This window comes from Pan paniscus, chromosome 19 (genome assembly GCF_029289425.2).
Source record: "Pan paniscus chromosome 19, NHGRI_mPanPan1-v2.0_pri, whole genome shotgun sequence".
Classification (NCBI taxonomy): domain Eukaryota; kingdom Metazoa; phylum Chordata; class Mammalia; order Primates; family Hominidae; genus Pan; species Pan paniscus.
This window is the reverse complement of record NC_073268.2, coordinates 49,607,577-49,631,532: the sequence shown is the minus strand read 5'-3', so window position 1 is coordinate 49,631,532 and position 23,956 is coordinate 49,607,577. Positions and strand designations below refer to the sequence as shown.

The 23,956-nt window shown below is 51.1% G+C and overlaps 1 protein-coding gene across 1 annotated transcript; it reads right to left on the bottom strand.

The window, feature by feature from the left end:
- Positions 1 to 14,121: 14,121 nt before the first annotated feature.
- LOC117976521 (dual specificity mitogen-activated protein kinase kinase 3-like) lies at positions 14,122 to 23,589 on the bottom strand. The gene is made up of 5 exons (XM_034942233.3): positions 23,509 to 23,589; positions 22,934 to 23,011; positions 17,206 to 17,345; positions 15,951 to 15,996; positions 14,122 to 15,344 (listed from the first exon to the last, which is right to left on the bottom strand). Exons 1-5 carry the CDS (start codon positions 23,587 to 23,589, stop codon positions 15,261 to 15,263), a joined length of 429 nt encoding a protein of 142 aa, XP_034798124.1. The 3' UTR covers positions 14,122 to 15,260.
- Between the last annotated feature and the right edge of the window lie 367 nt (positions 23,590 to 23,956).

Genomic DNA, 23,956 nt, shown 5'->3' with positions numbered 1-23,956 from the left:
ACTTGAGCCCAGGAGGTCAAGGCTGCAGTGAGCCGTGATCATGCCACTGCATTCAAGCCTGGGCGACAGAGTGAGACACTGTCAAAAAAAAAAAAAAAAAAGAACTGGCTGAGAGTAGAATCTAAAGTAGGCAGAACAGAGACAACAAGAACCAAAAACAAGAAATGAAAGAAAGAAAGAGCAAGAGAGGGAGGGAGGGAGGAAGGGAGAAAAGGTTTAGGTAGAAAGGAAAAGGGGTATAAAATAAAGTACAAGATCCTATTTTTTAACACTTCACAAAAACAACAGAAGAGGAAACTATAGAGCCGCGAAGTTAGAAAAGTGACTCTGACCTACCCTCTTCTCCAGAGTTTAGAAAACTCATTTCATTAAAAAATGAGCAACACAAAATGATTGTGGTTAAACCCCATACAAAATTATTGTAAGAAAAATGAGAATGATGAATGATGCCCCCACAGATAATGAAGGCATTCCAGAAACACATGCCCCAAAATACATGCCCCAAAGTGTAGAAACTCATTTAAAAATGAGCCAACAGAAGTTAAGAAAGTAACAAAAGTTATAAAAGAATAACAAAATTTGGAAGACTTCAGGAAAGATGTGCTAGAACTGAAGAAATAATTAGAAATAAAAGAAAAACTCTATTTCAGAATGACGACTAAACTAGAAGGAACACAAGACCAAATGAACACAAAGAAGATAAAATGATGAACATTTCTAAAACAAAAAAATGGAAGACAGAGAACTAGGATTGAGAGAAAGTGACTATGTAGATGACAGGCAAATGATCTAACATATGTATAATAGTAGCTGCTGAAAAAGAAAACCAAAGCTAGATAATCAAAGAAAGAGTAAACACTACTATTTAAAAACACTTTCCTGAGATAGATAAAAACTTGAAACAACATTGTGTACCTAAAAAAAAAGTGACCCAGCACATCCAACAGAGAATCGTATTCTATGACATATTCTATGGACGCCATTGAGAATCTGGGAAAAGATCAAGTCACTCTTAGACAAGACGGCATGACAAAAAGAAAAAAGAGAAAGAAAAAGATTAAGTCACTTATCAGGAAAATCAGATTGTCATCAGACTTACCTACATCAATACTTCATGCCAGAAGACAAGGGACCAGTATGGCCACATTATTAAAGGGGTAAAGTACAATCCAAGAAAGGTATGTCTCCAGCCAAACTGATGTTCAAGTATAAGGGCCATAAAAATTATCAACATGCAAGAACTCCAAGAGTATTATTCCTGGGAGCACCTACTGAGGACCCTATTAGAAAACAAGCATCAGGCAACCAAAGTGACTAGAGAAACATAAACATAAGGGCTGATGGTGAGTATTCAACATATACAGCATATACTTACTTGTACGATTAGGAGTAAACAATGGTTGTAAGGAATAAAGTACAGCTGTTACAGTACAATTATGAGATATTTGAGGGAAAATGGGAAGAGCATATGAAAAGTAGAATAAGCTTGTTGACTGCCTTATAGTTAATAACTAGGAGTAAAAGGATATTAATTCAAATCAGGTGCTGTGGGAAAGGAAAGGGAAGAGGATACTAGCAAATTTCAATATTGTTCATAGTAGGAAACCAACAGACAAAAAAGAGGGAACTGAAAGCATTATGTGCAGATATTAGTATAAAGGTAATCATTTCAGCAAAAATATGACCCTTCCTTAGTACCAAAAAAAAAACCAATAAGAGATAGAGAAAAATAAAAGCCACACTGAAAAACAATTTGTTTAAAAGATTTACGTAAGTATAAATGTAACATAAAACAATATGACAGAACTGAGGTTAAACATACTGATTATATGGTCTTAATTCACCTATTAGCAGAAAAAAGATTTCTGTATTGGCTAACAAAACAAAATTCAAATCTGTCCTTTAAAATTTCTCTGGAGGCTGAGATGGAGGCTCACACCTGTAATCCCAACACTTTGGGGGGCCAAGGCTGGAGGATTGCTTGAGCCCAGGAGTTTGAGACCAGCCTGGGTAACATAGGAAAACTCTATATCAAAAAAAAAAAATTAGCCCAGTGCAATGGTGCACACCTGTGGTCCCAGCTACCCAGGAGGCTCAGGACGGATTGTTTGAGCCCAGGGGATTGAGGCTGCAGTAAGCTATGATCACACCACTATACTCCAGCCTGGGTGACAGAGCAAGACCTTGTCTCAAATAAAAATAAATAAAATAAGATAAAATAAAATCTCTCTGGAGTGATGGCCAGAACATATTGTCTAGTGAAAAGTGTGAGGTAGGGAAGTGACTCTAATATGCTACCATTTATCTAATACAGAGACAGGATACACACATATATGAACCAGCTTATATTAAAAATGGAAAAGGAAGGGTGTTCTAATTACCTGAAGCAGCATAACAAACTACCTTTTTGGTGGGTCTGAACAATCATTTTATTGCATAAATGATTATTTGGGTCAGGATTATTATTCAGGCAGGGCTGGCTGGGTGGTTTTTCTTTCCCATGCGGCATTGATGGAGATTACTCACTGACAGCCGATTGGAAGATGGGCTGATCTGGAGGCTCCATGATGGCTTCACTCACACAGCAGTGTTTGGTGGGACATCTGGAAGTCTGGGCTCAGCGGATGGACCCAGGTGCCCACACACGGCCTCTCCAAAAAGGGGTCTTGGAGTGACTGGACTTCTTCACGTGATGGCTCAGGCAGCTCCAAGCATGAATGCCCCAGGTGAGCTGGGTGGAGGCTCTAAGGCATTTTACAACCCACCTCAGAAGTCTCTGAGCATCATTTCTGCCACACTGTTAGCTAAAGCAGTCACAAATCCTCCAGATGCAAGCAGAGGGACATAGACCACATCTCTTAATGGGATGACTATCCAAGGATTTGTGGCCATGTTTTACAAATGCCATGAAGGATAAACTGTATATTGTGTATAATGGTTACATATGGGGAAGAGTGGGGACAAGGTGGGGCAGAAAGGAATAGAAGTTAGGCTTCTCTGAATATAATTCATTCTGTAGATCTGATTTTAGAAACATGTAAGTATGTCATATAATTATAAAAGTTTTACAAATCCCCTAAACATTGAAAGCAAAAGAGAACAAATGAACCTCTGTATACATTTTATTTTTTTTTTGAGACAGAGTCTTGCTCTGTCACCCAGGCTGGAGTACAGTGGCACCATCTCAGCTCACTGCAACCTCCACCTCCTAGGTTCAAGCAATTCTTCTGCCTCAGTCTCCTGAATAGCTGGGACTACAGGCACGAGCTACCACGCCCAGCTAATTTTTGTATTTTTGGTAGAGACGGGGTGTCACCATATTGGCCAAGTTGGTCTCGAACTCCTGACCTTGTGATCCGTCTGCCTCAGCCTCCCAAAGGGCTGGGATTACAGGTGTGAGCCACCATGCCCGGCCTGTGTATACGCGTTTTACAACCACATTGAGAGGAAGTATTCCAAGGAACTTTAAAATACCATAATTTGACTATTCATTTCTAGTGCAATATGCCCTAAAGACAAAAAGAAAAAATCATTTTAAACTGTTTCAATCATTGCATTATGCTGATGATGGTGCTGGTATTTTTCTGATATCACTGTGTGTGTACGGTGGCTTCATGCAAATGGTTTTCTTACTGTATTAATATGTGTCATTCAGAACCAGATTCTTTCCTAGAGAAAATGAATACAAATAAATGACAGAAGTTAAGTGAAAGCCCTGCGGTCCTAAATTTGAATAGGAAGTATCATTATGATTTAATGGTGTAGAAATACTGACCACAGGCTGGGCGTGGTGGCTCAATCCTGTAATCCCAACACTTTGAGAGGCCGAGGTGGGCAGATCACTTGAGGTCAGGAATTCAAGACCAGCCAGGCCAACATGGTAAAACTCCATCTCTACTAACAAAACAAAACTTAGCCAGGTGTGGTACTGCACACCTGTAATCCCAGCTACTCGGGAGGTTGAGGCCAGAGAATCGTTGGAACCCGAGAGGCAGAGGTTGCAGTAAGTGGAGATCGTGCCACTGCACTCCAACCTGGACAACAGAGGGAGACTGTCTCAAAAAAGAAGAAGAGGAAGAGGAAGAGGAGGACGAGGAAGTACTGACCACAGCAGCACTGTGCACCCCTAGTACCCAAGTTGTGTTTTTTTTTTAATTCTATTTTCCTTTGTTTATATTTTGTTTTACATGCTATTTTGACAAAGGTTGTGGAGCCATTTCTCACTAAAAAGAACTAGGGCTCCTGGGAGAAATGGCTGACTCCAGGTCTAGAGCAGCAAATGCACACAATAAACCTGCAGCATCTTGCCAAACCAGAGAGCAAGTACATTCTCAAAGACCACTGGGGTCATGTCCAAAGTACTCAAGAACCAGCTTGAAAGATGGGACACTTTGAACTTCAATAAGGGCAATTAATGCAGTCAATTAAAACACAGAAAATGTCTTTGAACTCACAAGTTTGTACTTATTTTTTTATCCCTACTTGATCACCGTTGGAAGAACAATTTAATTTAGAAAACTGTTAGAGGAACCAGATCAAGCATATATCACTTTATAAACTGTACCACCAGGTAGCCAAATAGCAGAAGTTTGGTTGAGGGGAAGTTTCTCTCTATAGAAACATTTCAGCGAATACATGAAGGAATGACAGAATATCACCGTTATGCAACCACTAATTTGTTTTAAATTTATTTGCAACCACTAATAAATTAATGAGTCCAGGCACTGAGCATCAGTAGCTGCTAATAGCACAAAGAGAGGACAGAACACTGCCTCCCAACCGAAGAGCACAGAACTCTGCACCAAGTGTTCTTGCCAAAAAAAAAAAAAAGAAAAAAAAAGTCCAACCTGATCTGGTCAAGTCACTAGACCAGCTACCGATTTACCGGAAATACAGACTACGGGAAACTCTACAATCTAACAACCCAGTTTCTTCAATAAATAAATTATGAGGAAGAAAACAGGGAGGGGCAACCACTAAATGAAAGACACCAAGGCAATCCATCAGCCAGTCGAGACACGGGGTCTTATTCAGATACCAAATCAAACCATTCTTTTGTTAATTCTGTTATTCATGAGACATTTGGAAATCTGAACAGAGACTGGATGGTTGCTGATATTAAGGGATGGTTGTTACTTGTGCAAATACTAAAGACTGTTATTATCATTTTTTAAGATCCTAATCATCCAGAGCTATGCTCTGAAATATTTGTGAATTAAATTATACTGTGTCTGGGATGAATGGAATGAATGTTTAGATAATTTGGGAGGGGAAGTAGCTGAGGGTAGAGATGAGACAGGACTGTGTGCGGGTATCACTGCTGCAGCTGGTGCTGGCTTCCTGAAGTTTCCTTATGTGACTCTCTGTTTCTGTGTATGTCTTAACTTTTCATAATAAAAGGCTCATGTATGTAAATTTTCACACAATAAAAAATTTATATTTAGAAAAAAGGCTAGAAGGATATAAATCAACATGCTAGCAGACGGGATTATAGGTAAAAATACTTTTTAAATTGCTTAGTATCTTCAACAGTACTTTAAAAATCTGGGAAAGAGATGAAACCAAACTATCCCGCCCTTCCCCGAGGAAGGTTTTGCCTGTGATCTGCAGGTGGTCGGGTACATTGGCACCACTGGACCAGGCAGATATTTGGCTGTACCAACCACGGCCCTTACAGGCAAATGCACTTCCCCTACCCGACTTCTCTTCTGGGAATCATGCCCGAGGAAATAATCTCAAATCTGAAATGCCGACAAAGCTGCCTCCGCAAGGTGTCCACGTCGGGGCTATTTACTGGAGTGGACGCTGGAGTCAGAGGCCGCGTCCAGAGCGGGGAGTGTCTCGGGGAAGCCACGGAAAACGGTAACCACGGGGCAGAAGACCGCAGACTATGCTGGGGCGCCGGGGATGCGCGTCTGCACATCTGACACATTCGTTTTGCAAACACGTGTGGGAAATGGACGGAAGCCAGTTTATCAGCCTCCAGGGACACCCCGCTAATATTTAAAATGGAAACGCCCCTAACCCCTCCTGGCGGAACCTGGCTTTCTCAAACTGCCCCGGAAGTTCCCAGGAGGCCTAGGGTCCCTCACCCCACTGCTGCCATGTTCCGTGTCGTTACACTCGCGACCTAGCTTTGTCGTTTTCTACTTGTCCCTGCCCGCCTGGAGGGCTCCGTTTACACCCGCTCCTTTTCCCCACCTCCGACGCCCCTCCCAGGCTGCTGCCTGTGTCCACTTTCCCTGAAGATGGAAGAAGGTCGGATTTCCCCAGGAGGGTCCTCATAGGACCTGCCCTGGGCCGGGCACCTCCAGAAACGTCTTCCCGCATCCCCGGCAAGAGCTCCCTTTCCACAGACACAGAATCCTCTGCATATTTTCTTACACGAAGACCATTCTTTCTAAAAGAATCTTGTCCCCGCTTTAAAGTTTGTGCTCCCTCCCTGCAGACGGAATGACAGCCCCCACCTCTATTCCCCTCCCACAGCCGTGGACCCCACTGTCCCGGGAGAGACTGGCTCTCTTATGAAGACTACATTTCCCAATGTCCTTTGCGGCCACGGCTGGCCATGTGACCCAATACTGCCAATGGGGTGCGAGCGGCGCGAGGAAGTGGATGAACCCACACCCGGCAGGGTCGAAAAGGGATGGAACCCAGCCCGCCGTCGCCACCGTGAACCACTGACTGCTACAGGAGCGAATAATCGTCTACCTTGTTTAAACCATCATTAACTTGGGTTTTGGTGTTTGTTTGTTTGTTTTTCGAGACGGAGTCTCGCTGGGTCGCCCAGACTGGAGGCAGTGGCGCGATCTGGACTCACTGCAACCTCCGCCTCCGGGTTCAAGCAATTCTCCCTGCCTCAGCCTCCCGAGTAGCTGGGATTACAGGCGCCGGCCACCACGCTTGGCTAATTTTTGTATTTTTTAGTAGAGACGGGGTTTCATTATGTTGGCCAGGCTAGTCTCGAACTCCTGACCTCAAGTGATCCGCCCACCTCAGCCTCCCAAAGTGCTGGGATTACAGACGTGAAACACTGCGCCCGGCCTGTTTTGTTTTTTAATAAGTAACCGAGCCTGCATTCTAAGCAATAAACTCATTCTATTAAAACCCGCCTATGGTGCCCAGGGCCAGCAGGTTGTCTCATGTCAGGTTCTCCCAGAAGCCGAGCCTGAGAGCAGGATTCAGGTGCAAATGTTTCCCTAGGGAGTTTCTCCCAGCTGAAACCAGTGAGGGAGCCAGGGAAAAAGAAGGAGAAGACAAGCAAGGGTTTCTTCAATTTCCATCCCTGCCGTGGCCTGAACCCAAGGGAGCTCTGCAGCACAAATTATGCCTCTGAGTTTGTCCTGCCTTAAGGCAAAGGGCTAGGCTTTCCTGCTGCATACTTCCCTGAAGCAGGTTTGAGATGCAAGGATTAGCAGCACAGCACAGAGCAGGCGGGGAGCTGGCTTGTCCCAGTAAGGAGGTCTGTAGGCTCTGGTCAAGGCACCAACATTACTCTATGCCCAGGAGTCCCAGACTCTTCGCAGCAGCTTTCCAGGCCCTCTGTGATTTCCACAACTGTCATCCTCCCCCACCCACCTCAGCCCACCTCCTCACACCTTGGCCTAACAAGATGAATGAGTGACAGCCCCACAAACACTTCCCCAGGACCTTCAACCGGGAGTGCAATACCCCCACCCCAGCAGCCTTCGTCCCCAGGACCTCCAACCAAGCACACTAACGCCCAGGCCTTCATCCTCTGCCTCCCGGAAATTTCTGGCAGACACCACAAGACCTGGGATAGGACTGCTTAGCAAAGCATGCTGGCATTTGCCCAGAGAGGGTGTCAGGTCCCAGCCATGGGACTGAGAACGTGGAGAAGCAGAGAGGTGCAGTGACTTGCCCAGGGCCACACAGCTAACAGGAGGGAGAAGCTGAGATGGTGAGGAGAGGAGAAAGCAGTGCCACAGAGAAGTCTAAAGGTGCGAGAGAAGCTGGGGGAAGTAGGCCTCAGACTCTGTGGGAAACCACCAGCTCTGGTGTGGAGGGGCGTGGTCCAGTGGGGCAGCAAGGATCCCTGTAACATCAGGCGTCATTTGCCGAGCACTTTGTCATCAGGTCCTGTTCTCCCCACCATGATTCCCAGAGGCACTGTCTCCTTGGGTTCTCCCAGTACACTCTCAGACACTGAGAAGCTTTGGACTCAAGTAAATCCTAGGAAATACCCATAGGGAAGTGGAGAATTGAAACAGGGAAGAGCCAACCAAGGCCATGTCATCAACAGAGCTACCGCTGGGTGCAACTGGAGCTCCATCCCTTGGAGATGGCGCAGGATATACACTTCCAGGTCTCCTCTCTCGGCTGGACAGATGCTCCTGAGGAACACCAGCCTCAGCTGGCTGGCTTTGCACTCACGCAAGCAACCTTGACCCCTCCGCTCCACTTCACAGCAACCAAACCGTGAGGGACGTGGTGACTCGCTGAAAGTCATCCACAGACAGAAGGGACCAAGTGGGCCCCAGGAGGGGGTCTGGGTACCTGGCCAGGCTCTGCCCTAGCTCCAATCAGGGCTCCAGGACTCCAAGATGGCAGATCTGTGCCCACTTACAAGCACAGCCTGTGAAATCTCAGAGTCCCAGGACAGATGCCTCCAGCCTCCTAGCCCAAGGTTTAAGGGCAAGCCCAGCTCTGCCATGGATGTGCATCCTGAGGGACCCTATGGGGACAGATTGTAGTTGAAGGCGACTATAGGAAGCAAAATAAATTTGGGTTTGGCCCAAGAGGGGGCAGTGGAGGCAGGGACCAGGGGGACAGCATTATTCATGGAGTGCCTACTGTGTGCCAGCCTGTTCCATGCTGCAGGGTTCTGTTGAAACCACCTGCAATCCTGCCAGATCCTGCCCCAATTTGCAGATGAGGAAACTGAGTCTCTGAGAGGTGCAGTGACATCTTCAAGGTCATACAACCTGGGGTGAAAGTGTCAAATTCAAGGTTGTCTGACCCAAGGGCTGGGGACAGTGGGGGCTGAAGAGGCACGGAGTAGGGCTTTGAGGGCAAACAGGTGTGATCTTGCTGCTGCTGTTGTTCTTAATGCAATCAGATGACATCTCTCCCCGGCTCACAGCCCTCCAGTGACTTTTGCCCTGAATATGAAGTTCAGCCTCTCTGCCATGGCCTGCAGGGCCCGTGCCATCTGTCCTTCAACCCCTTGGTCTCTTGGGTGGCATGAAATCCCTGCCTGCCCCAGGGGCTTTTAAATTCAAATGTAAAAAATTTAATTAATTAAATGTGATCATTTAATGGTAATTAAGCTTAACTAGTTTAAATGACTTTGCTAATTAACTTAGATAGAGTTCACTGCTTCTCCTTAGGGAGTGATCATGGGGTGATGCTGGAAGAATGGGGGGAGCACGGCTTTCCACGAAGGTGAGTGCCTCTTCCCTGCCTGACACCCTGGCTGAGCAGGTCCAGGTCTGTCTGAGCCCTGCCACAGCTCTGGTTCTAGAACACAACGTGGCACATAGAAGGTGCTCAGATAACATGTGCCATGGGCCAAGCCCTGTGGAGAACAACCCAGAGGGGTCAAGCCTGCTGTCAAGTGGAGAACAACTTGACAGGCCCTGCTGTCCAGTTCATGCTGTGCCTCCTTTTCCTTGGATGTTGTTGGAATAGGGAGCCATGGAGGGTTTGGGAGGCAGACAAGGAAAGAATTTCCTAGGCTAGTTCACACAGCAACTCCCCCATCCACAACCAGAGCTTGCAGCTGCTGCTGCCTCCCCAGGCCTCCCCAACTCAAGTCCCCAATAAGGCTGGCCCAGAACAGGAATAGAGCAGCCCACGGCTTCTGCGAGAACAGAGGGGGTGGCTGCAGCTAAACCTGGCTTGGCAGGTGGCTCACTGGGGCTGGGCAGAGCCTCAGCTGGGGGTAGGGACTAGGGGCAGGACACCTGGGTTTCTGGGCTTCCCTGGCTCTGCCTCACTCTCTGGTGGCCTCAGGATGGGTCAGAGCCTCGCTGAGCCTCTAACCTCCAGGAGAAGCCAGCTGCCGTGGGCGTGAAGATACACAAGCTCTGATAAACATAGTACAGCCAATATATATATAGACCCTCCCACCTGGTTTCCAAAAGGATTTGCAACAGCTTTCACAAGAGGCGAAGAAATGAGCATTGAGAGTGAGCCAGGGTTTACACATGGGTCCCTCACGTCACAGGCCTGGGGAACTAGAACAGGGACAAGAAGATGGAGCCCAGATCCCTCCAGGAATCGCGTCTGTATGAGAGTGAGCTCCCCATCAGGGCAGGTAGGCAAGCAGAAGCCAGCAGGCCTTGGTGGGGGTGTGGTCAAGGGGATTGGTGCATCAGGGAGAGGTGTGGTCAGATGCGAAGCCCCTGTTGGAAGATGAGGTGACTGGTCCTGCCTGCCCACCACAGCCCCTGCCCACAGGGAAACCAGGATGAGATAATGCTAGTGTTGGGGGCCTGTATTCATCTGTTTCATTGTTGCTATAACAAAATACCACAAACTGGATGATTTCTTCTTCTTTATTCTTTTTTTAAATCGAGACAGGGTCTCAATCTGTCACCCAGGCTGGAGTGCAGTGGCAATCACCGCTCATTGCAGCCTCGAACTCCTGGGCTCAGGCAATCCTCCCACTTTAGCTCCTGGAGTAGCTGGGACTACAGACATGCACCACCACACTTGGCTTTTTTGTACAGATGAGGTGTTGCTATGTTGCCCCAGCTGGTCGTGAGCTCCTGGCCTCAAGCGATCCGCCTGCCTTGGCCTCCCCAAATGCTGGGATTACAAGTGTGAGCCATGTGCCCAGCCCAGACTGGGTACTTTCTAAACAACAGAAATTTCTCAGGGTTCTGGAGGCTGGGAAATCAAGATCCAGGCCGGCCTCTGACAAGGCCTCCCTGCTGTGTCCTCCCATGGCAGAAGGAAGGCCGAAAGGCAAGAGAGTGCTGGAGGCAGCAGGGGAGGGCAAAACGCCCTTTTATTACAACCACCCCCCTCGGTAACTAACCCACTGGGAGATGGCTGGCAGCATTCATCCATTCAGGAGGGCAGGCCCCCAGGACCTAATCCTGCTGTGAGGCCCCACCTCCTGACACAGCAGCTTGGGGGACATATTCAATCCTTGTGGCCCCTGCCGATTCCCTGGGGGAAGAGGGACTTGACCACAGTTTCGGGGCTGCTGGAGCCTGAGCCGCCAGGTGGGCAGCACGGGCCTCCTAGGGCTCTGCCCTCAGAAGCAGAGCTCGGCCCCGAGGGAGGGCATGGGAACAGGAGCGCAGCCGGGACGCTAACCCCCGGCATGGGTGCTGCCCGTTGTTTGACTTGGAGCTCCTGGGTTCCCTTCTCTGAGGTGCAGAGTCCTCAGCCAGCACAACGCGCCTATCGGCTCAGTATCGGCTCGCTCCTGGAAAGCCTTCCCAGAGCAGACCCCCGGAATAAATGGAATGGCAGCACCGTCCCCAGACCACCTCCCGCACAGCCTTGCTGCCTGCTGCCTGCTGCCTGCTGCCTGCTCTGGGCCTTGCGGCAGCCTTCCTGCACCTGCCCTGTCTCCTGTGAGCAAGGCCGGCTCCTCCTGGTCTTGCTGGGGAGGCGGCCAGTGGGCAAGAATGAAAATGAATAAATGTAAGGAAAGTGCGGCAGGACAAGGGTGGTCAGGGAGGCATCTGAGCAGACCCCTAAGTGGGAGCACATCCGGGGAAGAGCGTTCCGGGAGGAGAACTAGACAGCTCCTGCAGAGGCCCTGCACCGCCAGGCTCGGGGTGAAGCACAGGGAGCCAGGCACAGGGTACAGGGGAGGGCGCCCGGGGTGGGGCACTGTGGACCATGAGGAGGCCCCCACCGAAGACGGGAGCTGCAGCAGGGATCTGGAGGAGAGGCTTCCCACCCTGGCCTCTAGAAGGGAATTCGCCAAATCCTCCCTCCGCAGCCTCCCTGCTCCTGAGCAGGCCTGTCTGCTGCATTTTTCTTTTTCTTTTTCTTTCTCTTTTTTTTTTTTTTTGAGACGGAGTGTCACTCTGCCACCCAGGCTGGAGTGTAGCACCTCGATCTCAGATCACTGCAACCTCTGCCTCCCAGGTTCAAGTGATTCTCTTGCCTCAGCCTCCCAAATAGCTTGGATTACAGACGTGCGCCACCACGCACGTCTAATATTTGTATTTTTTTAAGTAGAGACGGAGTTTCACCATCTTGGCCAGGCTGGTCTCGAACTCCCGACCTCGGGTGATCCACCTACCTCGGCCTCCCAAAGTGCTGGGATTACAGGCGTGAGCCAACACGCCCGGCCTGTCTGCTGCAGTTTTAATGCTGCCTGATGAGGAGGCTCTCATGGCTGTAATTGAACAAAGTCTACATGCCTCTGCCATCTCCCAGTCCAGAGACTCATTAATCCCGGGCCTGCAAGAGGCGCCTGCCCGGACCCTGCTGCCTGACAGGAAATGCGGGCGTCCAGCCTCAGGGAAGGGGGGGCCCGGCCGCTCCCCATCCCCATTCCCCCACCTCAGGGACAGGGAACAGGGGAGAGGGGCCCTGCCGCTTGAGACCTCCACGGGTAGTATAAACTGTCAAGGGCCTGGGCTTTGTAAATGTTAGTGATCTGTACACTGGCTTCCCCACTCTGATGGCTGGACACGCTCTGTAAAAGCCAAAGGGTCCCATAAATGGCAAGGGAACTGCAAACGACTGGGGCTGCAGTCCTGCGCGGAGGAGCCTGCTCTCTGTGAAGGGCTGCGGCGTCCAGCCACGCCTGCGAGCCGCGAGGGGCGCGGTGAGCTGCGGGGCGCTGGGTAACTTCAGGGGCGCGCACGGTAAATCTCTAGGCGTTGGGTCTGCTGCTGTCTGCAGGCTGCAGAGTCCCCGGAAGCCCCGAGGGCCGGGCCCGGGGGTGCACACGGGCAGGACAGCTGCAGAGGCCGAGAACTGGGCTGACGTGTGGCAAGCCCGCGGCCTCCAGCTGCGCCGAGGACGCAACAGGACCGGCGCTCGGGACCGGGCATGGCTCCAGGGCACGCGGTTGAAGCCAAGCTCTACCGCCCCCAGGCGGCTACAGGAAACAGAGCCTGGGGCCGCGCCCCGGCAAGGGATTCATTCCCTTCCTCCCCGCTTCCCTCCCTCCCTCATTCATTCTTTCATGTGTTCATTCAGGAGAAGCCCAGCGCTCCCTCGGTGTCGGCAGCATTCTTAGCGCTGACGACACAACAGTGACAAGTCAGGTCTCGGCCTGGATAACCCAGGATAATAAGCTAGATTGGCTGGGCCTAGTGGGCGGAGGCTATTTGAGCCAAAGTGGTCCTGGAAGACCTCGCTGAGGAGGTGACATGGGAGACCGGGATGGGGTTGGGGGAAGCCAGCCACAGGAAGATGGGGGAGGGGTGTTCTACGCAGAGGGGACAGCCAGTGCAAAGGCCCTGGGGTGAAAACAAGTCTTCATGATTGAAGGATGGAGGGAGGGAGACAACAGCTCCCAGGAACTGTTAGCCCCTGTGCCAGGGAAGGGTTAGTGGGCAGAGACCTGTCCCAGACTGGGGCTGGAGGACAGGAGGAGTGCAGAGACAGACCCCATGGGGACCCTCCTCCTGGGAACACACCCTAAGCTTCCTCAGAGGACCACAGAGACCCTGCTCTCAGACCTTGAGCTGTAGTGGGCGGAGTCCCCTCACGCCTGACCTGACCTGTCACACCCACCCTCCTGGCCTGGGGATGAATTCGACTCCTTCCCAGCTGGTAAGAGCCAGTCCTGGGACTTCAGGAGTACCCTGGGCACGGTGTGCCGAGCTCTTGGAGTCCCTGGGTCCTGACTGGTCCCCATGAGGGGGTGAACCTGAGACCGATGAACAGCCAAGGTGGATGCAAGTCCTTCAGGCCATCAGCTGAACTTCGAACCCAACGGTACCTGAAGCTGAGCACACCCGGCTTACGTGAGCAAATTCCCTGCTGCCCCAGCCATGCTGCCAGCGTCACAGGGCAGACTGCAGGGCGCCTTCATCAGGCTGCCCCTACTCCCCTCGGAGCCTTCTCCGGAGCCCACCACCTGTCCCCAAGTCTGTTTTTCTGTCTTATAAGCTGTGTGGCTTTGGGTAAGTGATGTCAGCTCTCTGGGTCTGTTTTCCTATCTGTAAAGTGGAGGTCACGTAACCTCCATGAGGTCACCGTGTCCAGCCCAGGCAAAGTGTGCAGGGTGCTCGCTACTCTGTGCACCTGGCTGTCATCACTACTCCAGGACAGTGGGATGGGTGGCTGCCAGCAGCAGACTGGATCTGTGTGTTCGCTGCTCTGTCCAGCGTCAGTACAGGGCCTGGTGCCTGGATGATCACAGGATGTTACCTCATCACAGCCCTCTGGGGGCCTCTGTGTCCTCAGAGGTAGAAGGGCCTGGTGGGTCAGCAGTCCTCCCTCCCCTGAGCATGACACCCTGCCCCTGGCCCAGAGACAAGGGTCCCTCAAGGGGCCACAACCTTCCCCAAGTAGGAGGGGACCTCATAGGTGTCATACACAATCTCACACAACCTTTAGTCCTTTTTTTTTTTTTTTTAAATTAAAACAGCAACCAGGTAACTGCTGCAACCCATCAGGGAAAGGACCCGGGATGGGCAGTTGTTTTTTCAAAAAAATATATTTTCTTTTTTTAAAAACGACACCATAGGAAACCCGTAGCCCCTGTCAAGCCAGTCCTCAGGGGAGAGTGAGCTGGAAGGCTCCCCCTGCACTTCTCTGAGCAGAGAACTTGGGCCCCTCCCACTGGACCCCAGCCTGAGCAGAGGGCAAGGCTCTGCCTGCTGGTACCCTAGGGGATGGGGGAGAAGCGATCAGCTCCAAACCATGCAAGAAAAACAAGCCAAACCCATAAACCAAAGAAAAAGTCAACAGAGGATAAATTAAAAAAAAAAACCGAAAAGGTGAATGACACCGATAACGGTGGCGGGCAGGACTGGGTGAGCCAGTGTGCCCCGCAGAGGCCCTGTTTGCCAGTGCCAAGGGAAGGCCTTGGGTGGCTCATGGCATCTCCCTCATGGGAGTCTTGGGGTATTCACACAACTCATCCCCTCTTGTGTACCCCACACCAAAGCCGGGATAGAGGTGTGGCCACCCTGGGCCAAAGTGTGCAAAGTCCATTCAGTCGAGAGAGCCAGGTGGGAGCAGCCCCCTCAGTTCCTCCCAGATGCCCTGGGCCAGGATGGCAGTAGCTTATGGTGTGGGTGAGCACTGCCCCCCCAGATGGGGATGTGGGGCTCTGGAGGGCCGGAGTGGGGTCCAAGGCCCGGCCCCTATGAATCTTCTCCCAGGATCTCCTTCACGAAGGCAGCAATGTCCGTCTTCTTGGTTTTGTGCAAGGTGAAGAAGGGGTGCTCCTGGGGGTGACAGAAGGCACAGTCACCATGGAGGGGTAGCGGGAGGGGGAGGTGGCCACTCCTCCCCAACCAGCTCCAGCCCAAGTGTTCTCCTGACTGGCAAAATCCTACTCATCCTTCTAGGACCTCCACCCCCAGGAGGCCCTCCATGACTGTCACAGATGGCATTTGTGGCTCCTCCTCAGCTCTCTTGTGGTCACGCTCCAGCCACACTAACCTCCCTTTCCCCCCACACGTCAGGCCTCTGCCCATGCTGGACCTTCTGCTTGGGACAGCCTCTCCATCAGGAGATAACCCTTATTCATCCTTCCAGGCTCAGTTCAAATGGTACCTCCTCCATGAAGCCTTCCCTGATGCCACCCTTGGCCCCTCTGCCCCATTCTGTCACACACTGCCTGTGTACCCTTCCCAGGGCCTGGCATGCAGGAAGGAGGGAAGGAGCCATGTATGCAGGAGCAAACAAATGACCGAGCACCTAAAGGAGAGAACACGGGGCCAGCCAGAGGAGCTACCCATCTGTGTGCAGGATGCAGCCCTCTCCCCAGAGCCCCACCCAGCCCCAGCCAGCCCTGAAGAGCAGGGCAGGCACCTCCCGCCCATACTCACCATCAGCTCCAGGTAGCTCATACGCTCTGCGGGGTTCTTCCTCAGGCTAGGAGAGAATAGTACAGCTGTGGCCCGGCTGGCAGGGAGGAAGCCCAGCCCCCAAGGGCCAGCCAAACCACCCCAGGATTGCCCCAGGCCTGGCAGCAGGGGACACGTGCACCCAGGGAAGAAGGGACAGGACTGTCCAGAGCTTCTTCCAGGGTGGAGGGGCATTCATAGGAGCAAACTAGAGACTTGCAGCGAGTTTCTCTGGCTCTTGGGGTCCTGGTTTTCTTGTCTGCATAGTGACCTAGGAATTTCCATATCAACACCAAAATGGGGCTGCAATGCTCTACCTAACAGTCACACACTTGGTATCCTCAATCAGGAGGGAAACTCCTTATCATGGGTTCTGGGAGAGGTTAGTCCACAATTAAAGGGGTCAGACTGACTAGGGACTCTGCTGGGCTCCTCTGTTGCTGATTATGGTCAACAATAAAAGTGCGGGGACCATGGGTATGAGCCACCGCACCCGGCCGCTTCTTCCTTACCCAATTCTTGCTCTATCTAATTATGGTCAGAGAAGTTGCCCTCTTCCTTATTCCTTCTGTAACCTCAAACATGATTTTTTTTTTTTTTGAGACAGTCTTGCTCTGTCGCCCACGCTGGAGTGCAGTGGCATGATCTCAGCTCAGGCTCACTGCAACCTCTGGCTCCCGGGTTCAAGCGACTCTCCTGCTTCAGCCTCCTGAGTAGCTGGGATTACAGGCATGTGCCACCACGCCCGGCTAATTTTCCTATTTTTAGTAGAGTCGGGGTTTCACCATGTTGGTCAGGCTGGTCTCAAACTCCTGACCTCGGGATCCGCCTGCCTCGGCCTCCCAAAGTGCTGGGATTACAGGCGTGAGTCACTGCGCCTGGCCTCTCAAACATGATTTTTATAAGGTTCCTATGGGGCATTCTTTAATTTGGTACAAAGTTCTAGATATCAATAAAAGCAAACTTGTTTTTTGTGTTCAAATTTTCCACATACTTTGTTCTCTTTTTCAGTCTATCTGATTTGTCCACTTCTGGAAGAACTGTATTAAAATCTCCCACCAAGACCATCGTTTTGTCAAATGCTCCTCATGCTCCAGCTGTTTCTGCCTTACATATTTGGATGCCGAGTCCTCTGGGGGTTTATTTGCTAAAGGAATAAAGGAACAGGGCCCAGGAAGGTGCAGGGACCTGGCCAGGGAGGGGCAGTGGCAGGCACTCAGCAGCACCCAAGACTCACCACTGAGCAGTGAAGTCCACAAACTCGGGGGAGAAACGGTCGGCTGGGAGCTGGGGTGATGGCTCCTCCACTACCTGCTTCAGCTGCTGGAACGGGGTCCCCCAGGACTCGTAAGGGAACCACAGGATGGCCATCTCAATCTGCAGTAGGGACAGGGGGGTCAGAGGCCCCGGCCCCAGATACAACCACGCTCTGCACCCAGGACCGAGGGTTGGGGGCTCCCACCCATCCTGGTACCAGAGCCAGGCATCAAAGCTGCACAGCTGATCTCCCTACCACATCCCAGCAGAACAAAGGCGAGAAAGCCGGGGATGCCAGCTCTTAGCTCCTCCGACCCAGTCAGCAGGACCCAGCTCAGGAAGCAGATTCAGCCCACACCGGGATTGGTGGGACCATCATAGGGTTTTCAGAAAACCTGAATTCTGAAGATTTTACAAAACAATGCAGGTTCCGGCTGCTCTGGAAAAATCTGAGGAGCTGGCAACCGTGGGCCGCAGCCTCATGGGCCAGGTGGGCAGGTCCCAGGTAGTCACAGCCAATCCCCTTCCTAACATCTGACCATCTCAGACTTCAGCATCTGCTGTCATTAATTTGGGCTGCTGTTTTCACAGAGGAGGCACATGGGAAATGCTACACACACACACACACACACACACACACACAGAGCTGTCTCCAAGGCCGCGGACAGAGTGTGAGATCATGAGGCTGCTTTGCCTCCGCACTCATGAGCCGGCAGCCTCATCTTCTGCAGGGCCCCAGCAGTTTCCCTCCTAGACAAGTGGCCTGTGTGGCCACATGTGCCCTGCTGGATCCAGATTTCCTGTGGGTGACATTGGGCCGGTGGGTCTCTGTCCTCGCTCCAAGCTCCCAGCCCTGTGGTTGGCAGGAAGTCATCATGGAAGGGACGGACTAGCTAGCTTACAACCAACTCTGGGCTCCAATCATGATGACTGGATGGAAAAAACAAGTCATGTCAGCCCTGGCCCCAGCCTGGAAGAACAGAGAATTCTGAGGCTCCAGCACAAGGGCCCTCGCTGCCGGCCATCATCACCATGATGAACGGAAGAGACCTCAGCAGAAACACTTGGCGCTGGCAACTGGAGCCCGGACAAGACCCTAAGGACTGTGCCGAGACTGTGCCTCCCATCAGGCTAGAGGCCCTTTCCAGCTCAAACACACCCACACAGGCAGGGCCCACTGTGTGTGTGTGCATGTGTGCACGCGTGTTCACAGGACAAAACTGTACTGATTTGGGAGGCTTTTCTCTTAGAATTTTCACTGACTGCAATATCTAGAGCAAGTACCCCATATGAGCTACAGGAGAAGGACCAGCGGCCATGAGAGTTATAATTAGAAAAGCAGAAGTGTCCAAACCTTCAACCTCATACTCCTTTATTTTTTCTAAAGAGCTCAAAAAATGAAAAACAACAAAAATAGCCTCTGGGCACGAAGATGTGCCATATGGTGTTATCTGCCAGGAAATACTAAGAAACAGCCTGAATGTCCAGCGCCAGGGGCCGGCCCCACCATGGGGGCGGAGACCCAGCCAGGACCGTAGTTGCACCCCTGTGACTCCCCAGCGATAACACTAACAGGCCAGCACCCAGTCAGCACTTGCTCCTGGCCAAGGGCCATCCCCAGCATGACCCCTGTCTGTTCTGGGTGATTCCCACTGGCATCCTGAGGCTTGTGCAGTGAGTGGGAAAAAGCCAACGCCAAGAGAGCTCTGGGGCCCTTGCAGGATAGGGGGAGGCCGAGACCAGAGCCCCACCCGGGGGGACTCTCCCGACTCTGTTTCACCAGTCACTCCCCCAGGATGGCTGAGAATTTGAAATGGAAGGAAAACATCAGGAACAAGGGAAACATCCCACATCAGCAGACAGGGTGACTGAATGGTGGCAGATGGTTATGGAGTCTTTGGAAGGGATACATACAGGAGTCTATTATAATTTAGAGAAATTGGCCAGGTGTGGTGGCTCACACCTATAATCCAAGCACTTTGGGAGGCTGAGGCAGGCAGATCACTTGAGGTCGGGGGTTCGAGACCAGTCTGACCAAAATGGAGAAACCCCATCTCTGCTAAAAATACAAAATTAGCTGGATGTGGTGGTGCACACCTGTAGTCCCAGCTACTTGGGAGATTGAGTGAGGCAGGAGAATCACTTGAACCTAGGAGGCAGAGGTTGTGGTGAGCCGAGATTGCACCACTGCACTCCAGCCTGGGCACCAAGAGCAAAACTACATCTTAAAAAAAAAAAAAACAGAGAGAGAGAGAAATATGAACAACGTGTAATGCTACAAAATTTTTTTAAAAAAGTTTTTTTAAAAGAAGCATTACAAGGCCAGGCGCAGTGGCTCACACCTGTAATCCCAGCATTTTGGAAGTCCAAGGTGGGTGTATCACAAGTTTGAGACCTGCCTGGCCAATATGGTGAAACCCCATCTCTACTAAAAATACAAAAATTAGCCGGGCATGGTGGCGCATGCCTGTAGTCCCAGCTACTTGGGAGCCTGAGGCAGGAGAATCACTTGAACCTGGGAGGCGGAGGTTGCAGTAAGCCGAGATCACACCACCGCACTCCAGCATGGGTGACAGAGCGAGGCTGTGTTTCAACAACAAAAAAGAGAAGCATTACATATTGTTTGTATTTCTCTAAATTATAATAAAATGTATTATATAGAATATAATAAAAATATTATATATATAATATAATGCACAATGTTGGCACTGAAATGGGGTAAGAGGTGTCTCTAGGTAGAATAACTACAGTAATTTTCCCCTTACTTTGCCTCTGTGTTTTTATGTTAGGTTTCCACTACTTTTGTAACTTGTGAGAGAAAAACCTAACCTGTGCCTAAAGTGACCACCTCCGCCTCCCACTGTGTGCGCCTGCCGATCCTCCATTAAGCCGGGAGCATTCCCTGCCCTTGAACCTGGGCTGGCCTGTGACTCGCTGACCAACACAATGAGGCAGAAGTGATGCTGTGCCAGTTCCAGGCCTAGCACTTCAGAGAACTTCCTTTTAGATGCCAGCCGTCATGAAAGAACTCCAACTCTGCTGACACTGCCATGCTCTGAAGCCCAGGGAGCAGGCCAATGTAAGTCGCATGGAGAGGCCAGGCAGAGGAGGCCCATGTTTGTGAGGCCATCTTGGGCCTTCCAGACCAGCCCAGTCCAGCCATGACCCCAGCCAGTCCCAGGTACAGCAGAAGAGCCATCCAGCTGAGCTCAGCCACAATGGTGGAAACATGAGAAATAAGAAACCGCTGTTGGTTTGGGTCACTAGGTTCTGGGGTGGTTTGCTATGCAATATTTGATAACTGAAATATACACTTAGCACACACTTGTCCAAGTTCCACCAGCCATATCAGAAGGCCACCAGCCATGGTGGCCCCAACAATCATGATGGATGGACAGATGGAAGGGAGACAGGGAGATGGGGAAGGGACATAAGGGTGTGTGTATGTGTGAGGTAGTCATGAGCGGGGTCTCTAATATCCAACCAGTTTTGTGCAGTCTAAATACAGCAAGAACTTGTCCTTTGCATCAAACTTAGGACTTGGAAAACTGTTATTGCAGATACAGCACCTGCCTTCAGGCTGAATATTCCTCTCCACCTCAAAAAAAAATTTAATTGAAAAATTACATGTCACCAGTTAAAGAAAATTGAAGGCCCAGTCCCACCTCTCTGACAAAATTATTTCGACTTTGAGTCTTTCCCAGTCACTGCCTACAGATACACTGTTTATAAAGTTACAGCCACAGGCCAGGCGCAGTGGCTCAAGGCTGGGCGTGGTGGTTCACGCCTGTAATCCCAACACTTTGGGAGTCTGAGGCAGGTGGATCAGCTGAGGTCAGGAGTTTGAGACCAGCCTGGCCAACATGGCAAAACCCCGTCTCTACTAAAAATACAAAAATTAGCCAGCATCATGGCAGATGCCTGTAATCCTAGCTACTTGAGAGGCTGAGGCAAGAGAATTGCTTGAACCTGGGAGCCGGAGGTTGTAGTGAACTGAGATTGTGCCATTGCATTCTAGCCTGGTCAACAGAGTGAGACTCCCTCAAAAAAAAAAAAAAAAAGGCCAGGCACAGTGGCTCACCCCTGTAATCCCAGCACTTTGGGAGGCTGAGGCGGGCAGATCACTTGAGGTCAGGAGTTCAAGACCAGCCTGGCCAACATGGCAAAACCCCATCTCCACTAAAAATACAAAAATCAGCTGGGCATGGTGGTGCCTGTAATCCCAGCTACTCGGGAGGCTGAGGCACAAGAATCGCTTGAACCCAGGAGGCAGAGGTTATGGTGAGCTGAGATTGTGCCACTGCACTCCAGCCTGGGCGACAGAGTGAGACTCTGTGTCAAAAACAACAAAATTCCATGAGCTTGAGAAGCCTGTAGGTTGGCAAGCACAGCAAGGTACCAGGAGGGTGCCAGGCCCCAAGAGGGCACGGCAGCTCTGCACCCCACACTCACACCCCTCCCCCGTGAGTCTCTTCCATCTGGTTGGCCCTGAGTTATATCCTTTCTGATAAACCAATAAACACAAATAAAGTGTTTTCCTGAGTTTTGTGAGGCATTCTAGGAAATTATCAAACCTTAGGAGAGGGTCGTGGGGACCCGCAATTTGTAGCTGGTCAGTCTAGTAGTATGGGAGACCCGCTACTTCCAACTGGTGTGTGATGTTGGGCGCAGTCTGGTGGGACAGAGCCCTTAACCTGTGGGGTCTGTGCGAACTCCAGGTAGCATCAGAACCGAACAGAACTGCAGGGCACTGGGTGGGTGTCTGGAGAATCCGAGAATGGGTTGCGGTGTTGGAAAACACCCCGCCAACGCTTCTCACCACATCTTACTGATTTCATCTGACGGCCTCATCCCCAACACCAAACAGTCAAAGGGACTAGGGACAAGCAGGAATGTCCTGGGCCAGGCTTCCCTGGGCAGGGAAGGAGCTGATACCCAGGACACTCCATTGGTCCCAAGCCACTCAACTGGCCATGGCCACCAGCCTGAGCCCGACCTGCTGATGGCATTGTCCTTCCACGCGTCTCCTGCACAGCTTCCTAGCCCTGGCTGGGGGACACATCCTGGTGGTCTTCCCATCCCTCCAATCCACTGTCCACAGGGGAGCCAGAGCGGGCTCACCCACACCTTGACCTGAGCCCCAACACGGAAGGCATGGGGTTCTGCCAGGCAACTCCAGAAGCAACTGCTCTGGGCCCATCCCTACACCTGGACTTCTGCCACATCTGCCCTCACCCTACCCAAGCCAGGGATGCCTTTGGCTTCCACAGGCCCAGGATTGAGAGCCCACCCACCCTTTCTACCACCCCACCGCAATGTACCAGGATGCCACCGGCAACAAACCTTCTGCTATGAAATATTTTTGAAAAGATCTTTACCATCTTGCTTTTGCATGATTTGCATACCAGGAACTTACATAATTTGGGATTGGCTGTGATTTCTCAACAAGCACCAAGAACTCCAGAGAAAGCCCTGTGGCCACCATATCACAAAGCACCCAGGACTTCACGATGAGTGACCCTGACCCTAGGAGGTTCCCTTAAATAGATGGTAATTTCTGATGGCACATTTTCTTCTCAGATTTTGAAGCCAACACTTCTTTCCAGAACCTAAACTATTTGATGAGTCCCCCAAAAGCTCAGGGCCCCAGGCACGGCTCCACCCAACCCACCTGACCACCAAGGGCAGGCCCCGGCCCCACACAGTACCATGGTGATGCCCAGGCTCCAGACGTCAGACTTGACATTGTAGCCCTTCTGGTTCAGCTCTGGGTTGATCCTCTCAGGCTGCAGGAGGGAAGATTGAGGCCTGAACACCCGCCCCAGGTAAGCCCCCATGGCTAGGCCTTGCCTCCCAGTCCCCAAACTGAGCGCTCAGCTTAGTCCACCTGCCCATGTGACGGGGGAGGAAACTGAGGCTAGGAGGGCCTGGGTCATGCTTAGAAGGCCCAACCCTTGCATCGATCTGACCCTACCTGGGAGCAGGCCCCTAAGGCCCTCCTCACAATGAGGGCGGGGCGGGACCTGCACAGTCCACCAGTGTCCTCCGCAGAGGTGGTCCATGAGCTTATCACCCAACTGGGGCACTGTGGGGGTCAGTTAACAGTGGGGTACAGAAGGGCTGCCCCTGGGCAGCAAGACACAGGTGGCCCCACTACAGTAGGAAACGCAGTGTGGGGAGGCTCTGCCCCTACGGACAGAGGGCATGGCCGGGGTGGCCAGCCTGGGCAGATCTCTCCCCGCCCCATCCTCTCCTGAGCCTGAGGGGCTTGGGGACCACTCACGGCCATGTAGGGCTTGCAGCCGGCATCCATCGTCTTGGCCACAGAGTCCACCAAGTAGCCACTGATGCCAAAGTCACACATCTTACACCTAGGCAATACCCATTAGCATCGCCTTCCTAAATCAGGGGAAATTGAGCCTCTGTAAGGTGGAGTAACTTCCTAAGATACAGAACTCAGCATTAAAGTCTGTATACTTCAATATCCTGCCCCCTTCTCATTTGTCTTTACTGCCTTTTATGTATGTGTTAGATGTTCAATAAATTCTCTTTTTTAAACTGAATTTGAGCCATGGAGCAGTGTTTTGTTGAACAATAAATATGATATAGGACACTCTTCCTCCCTTTCATTTATGATCCAGTTCATGAAAAAGAGAAATTCTTTCATTGTGCTAGAAGCTTAAAGTAATGAAAATGCCACTTTCTACATTAAACAGAAACTGAAGGGAATC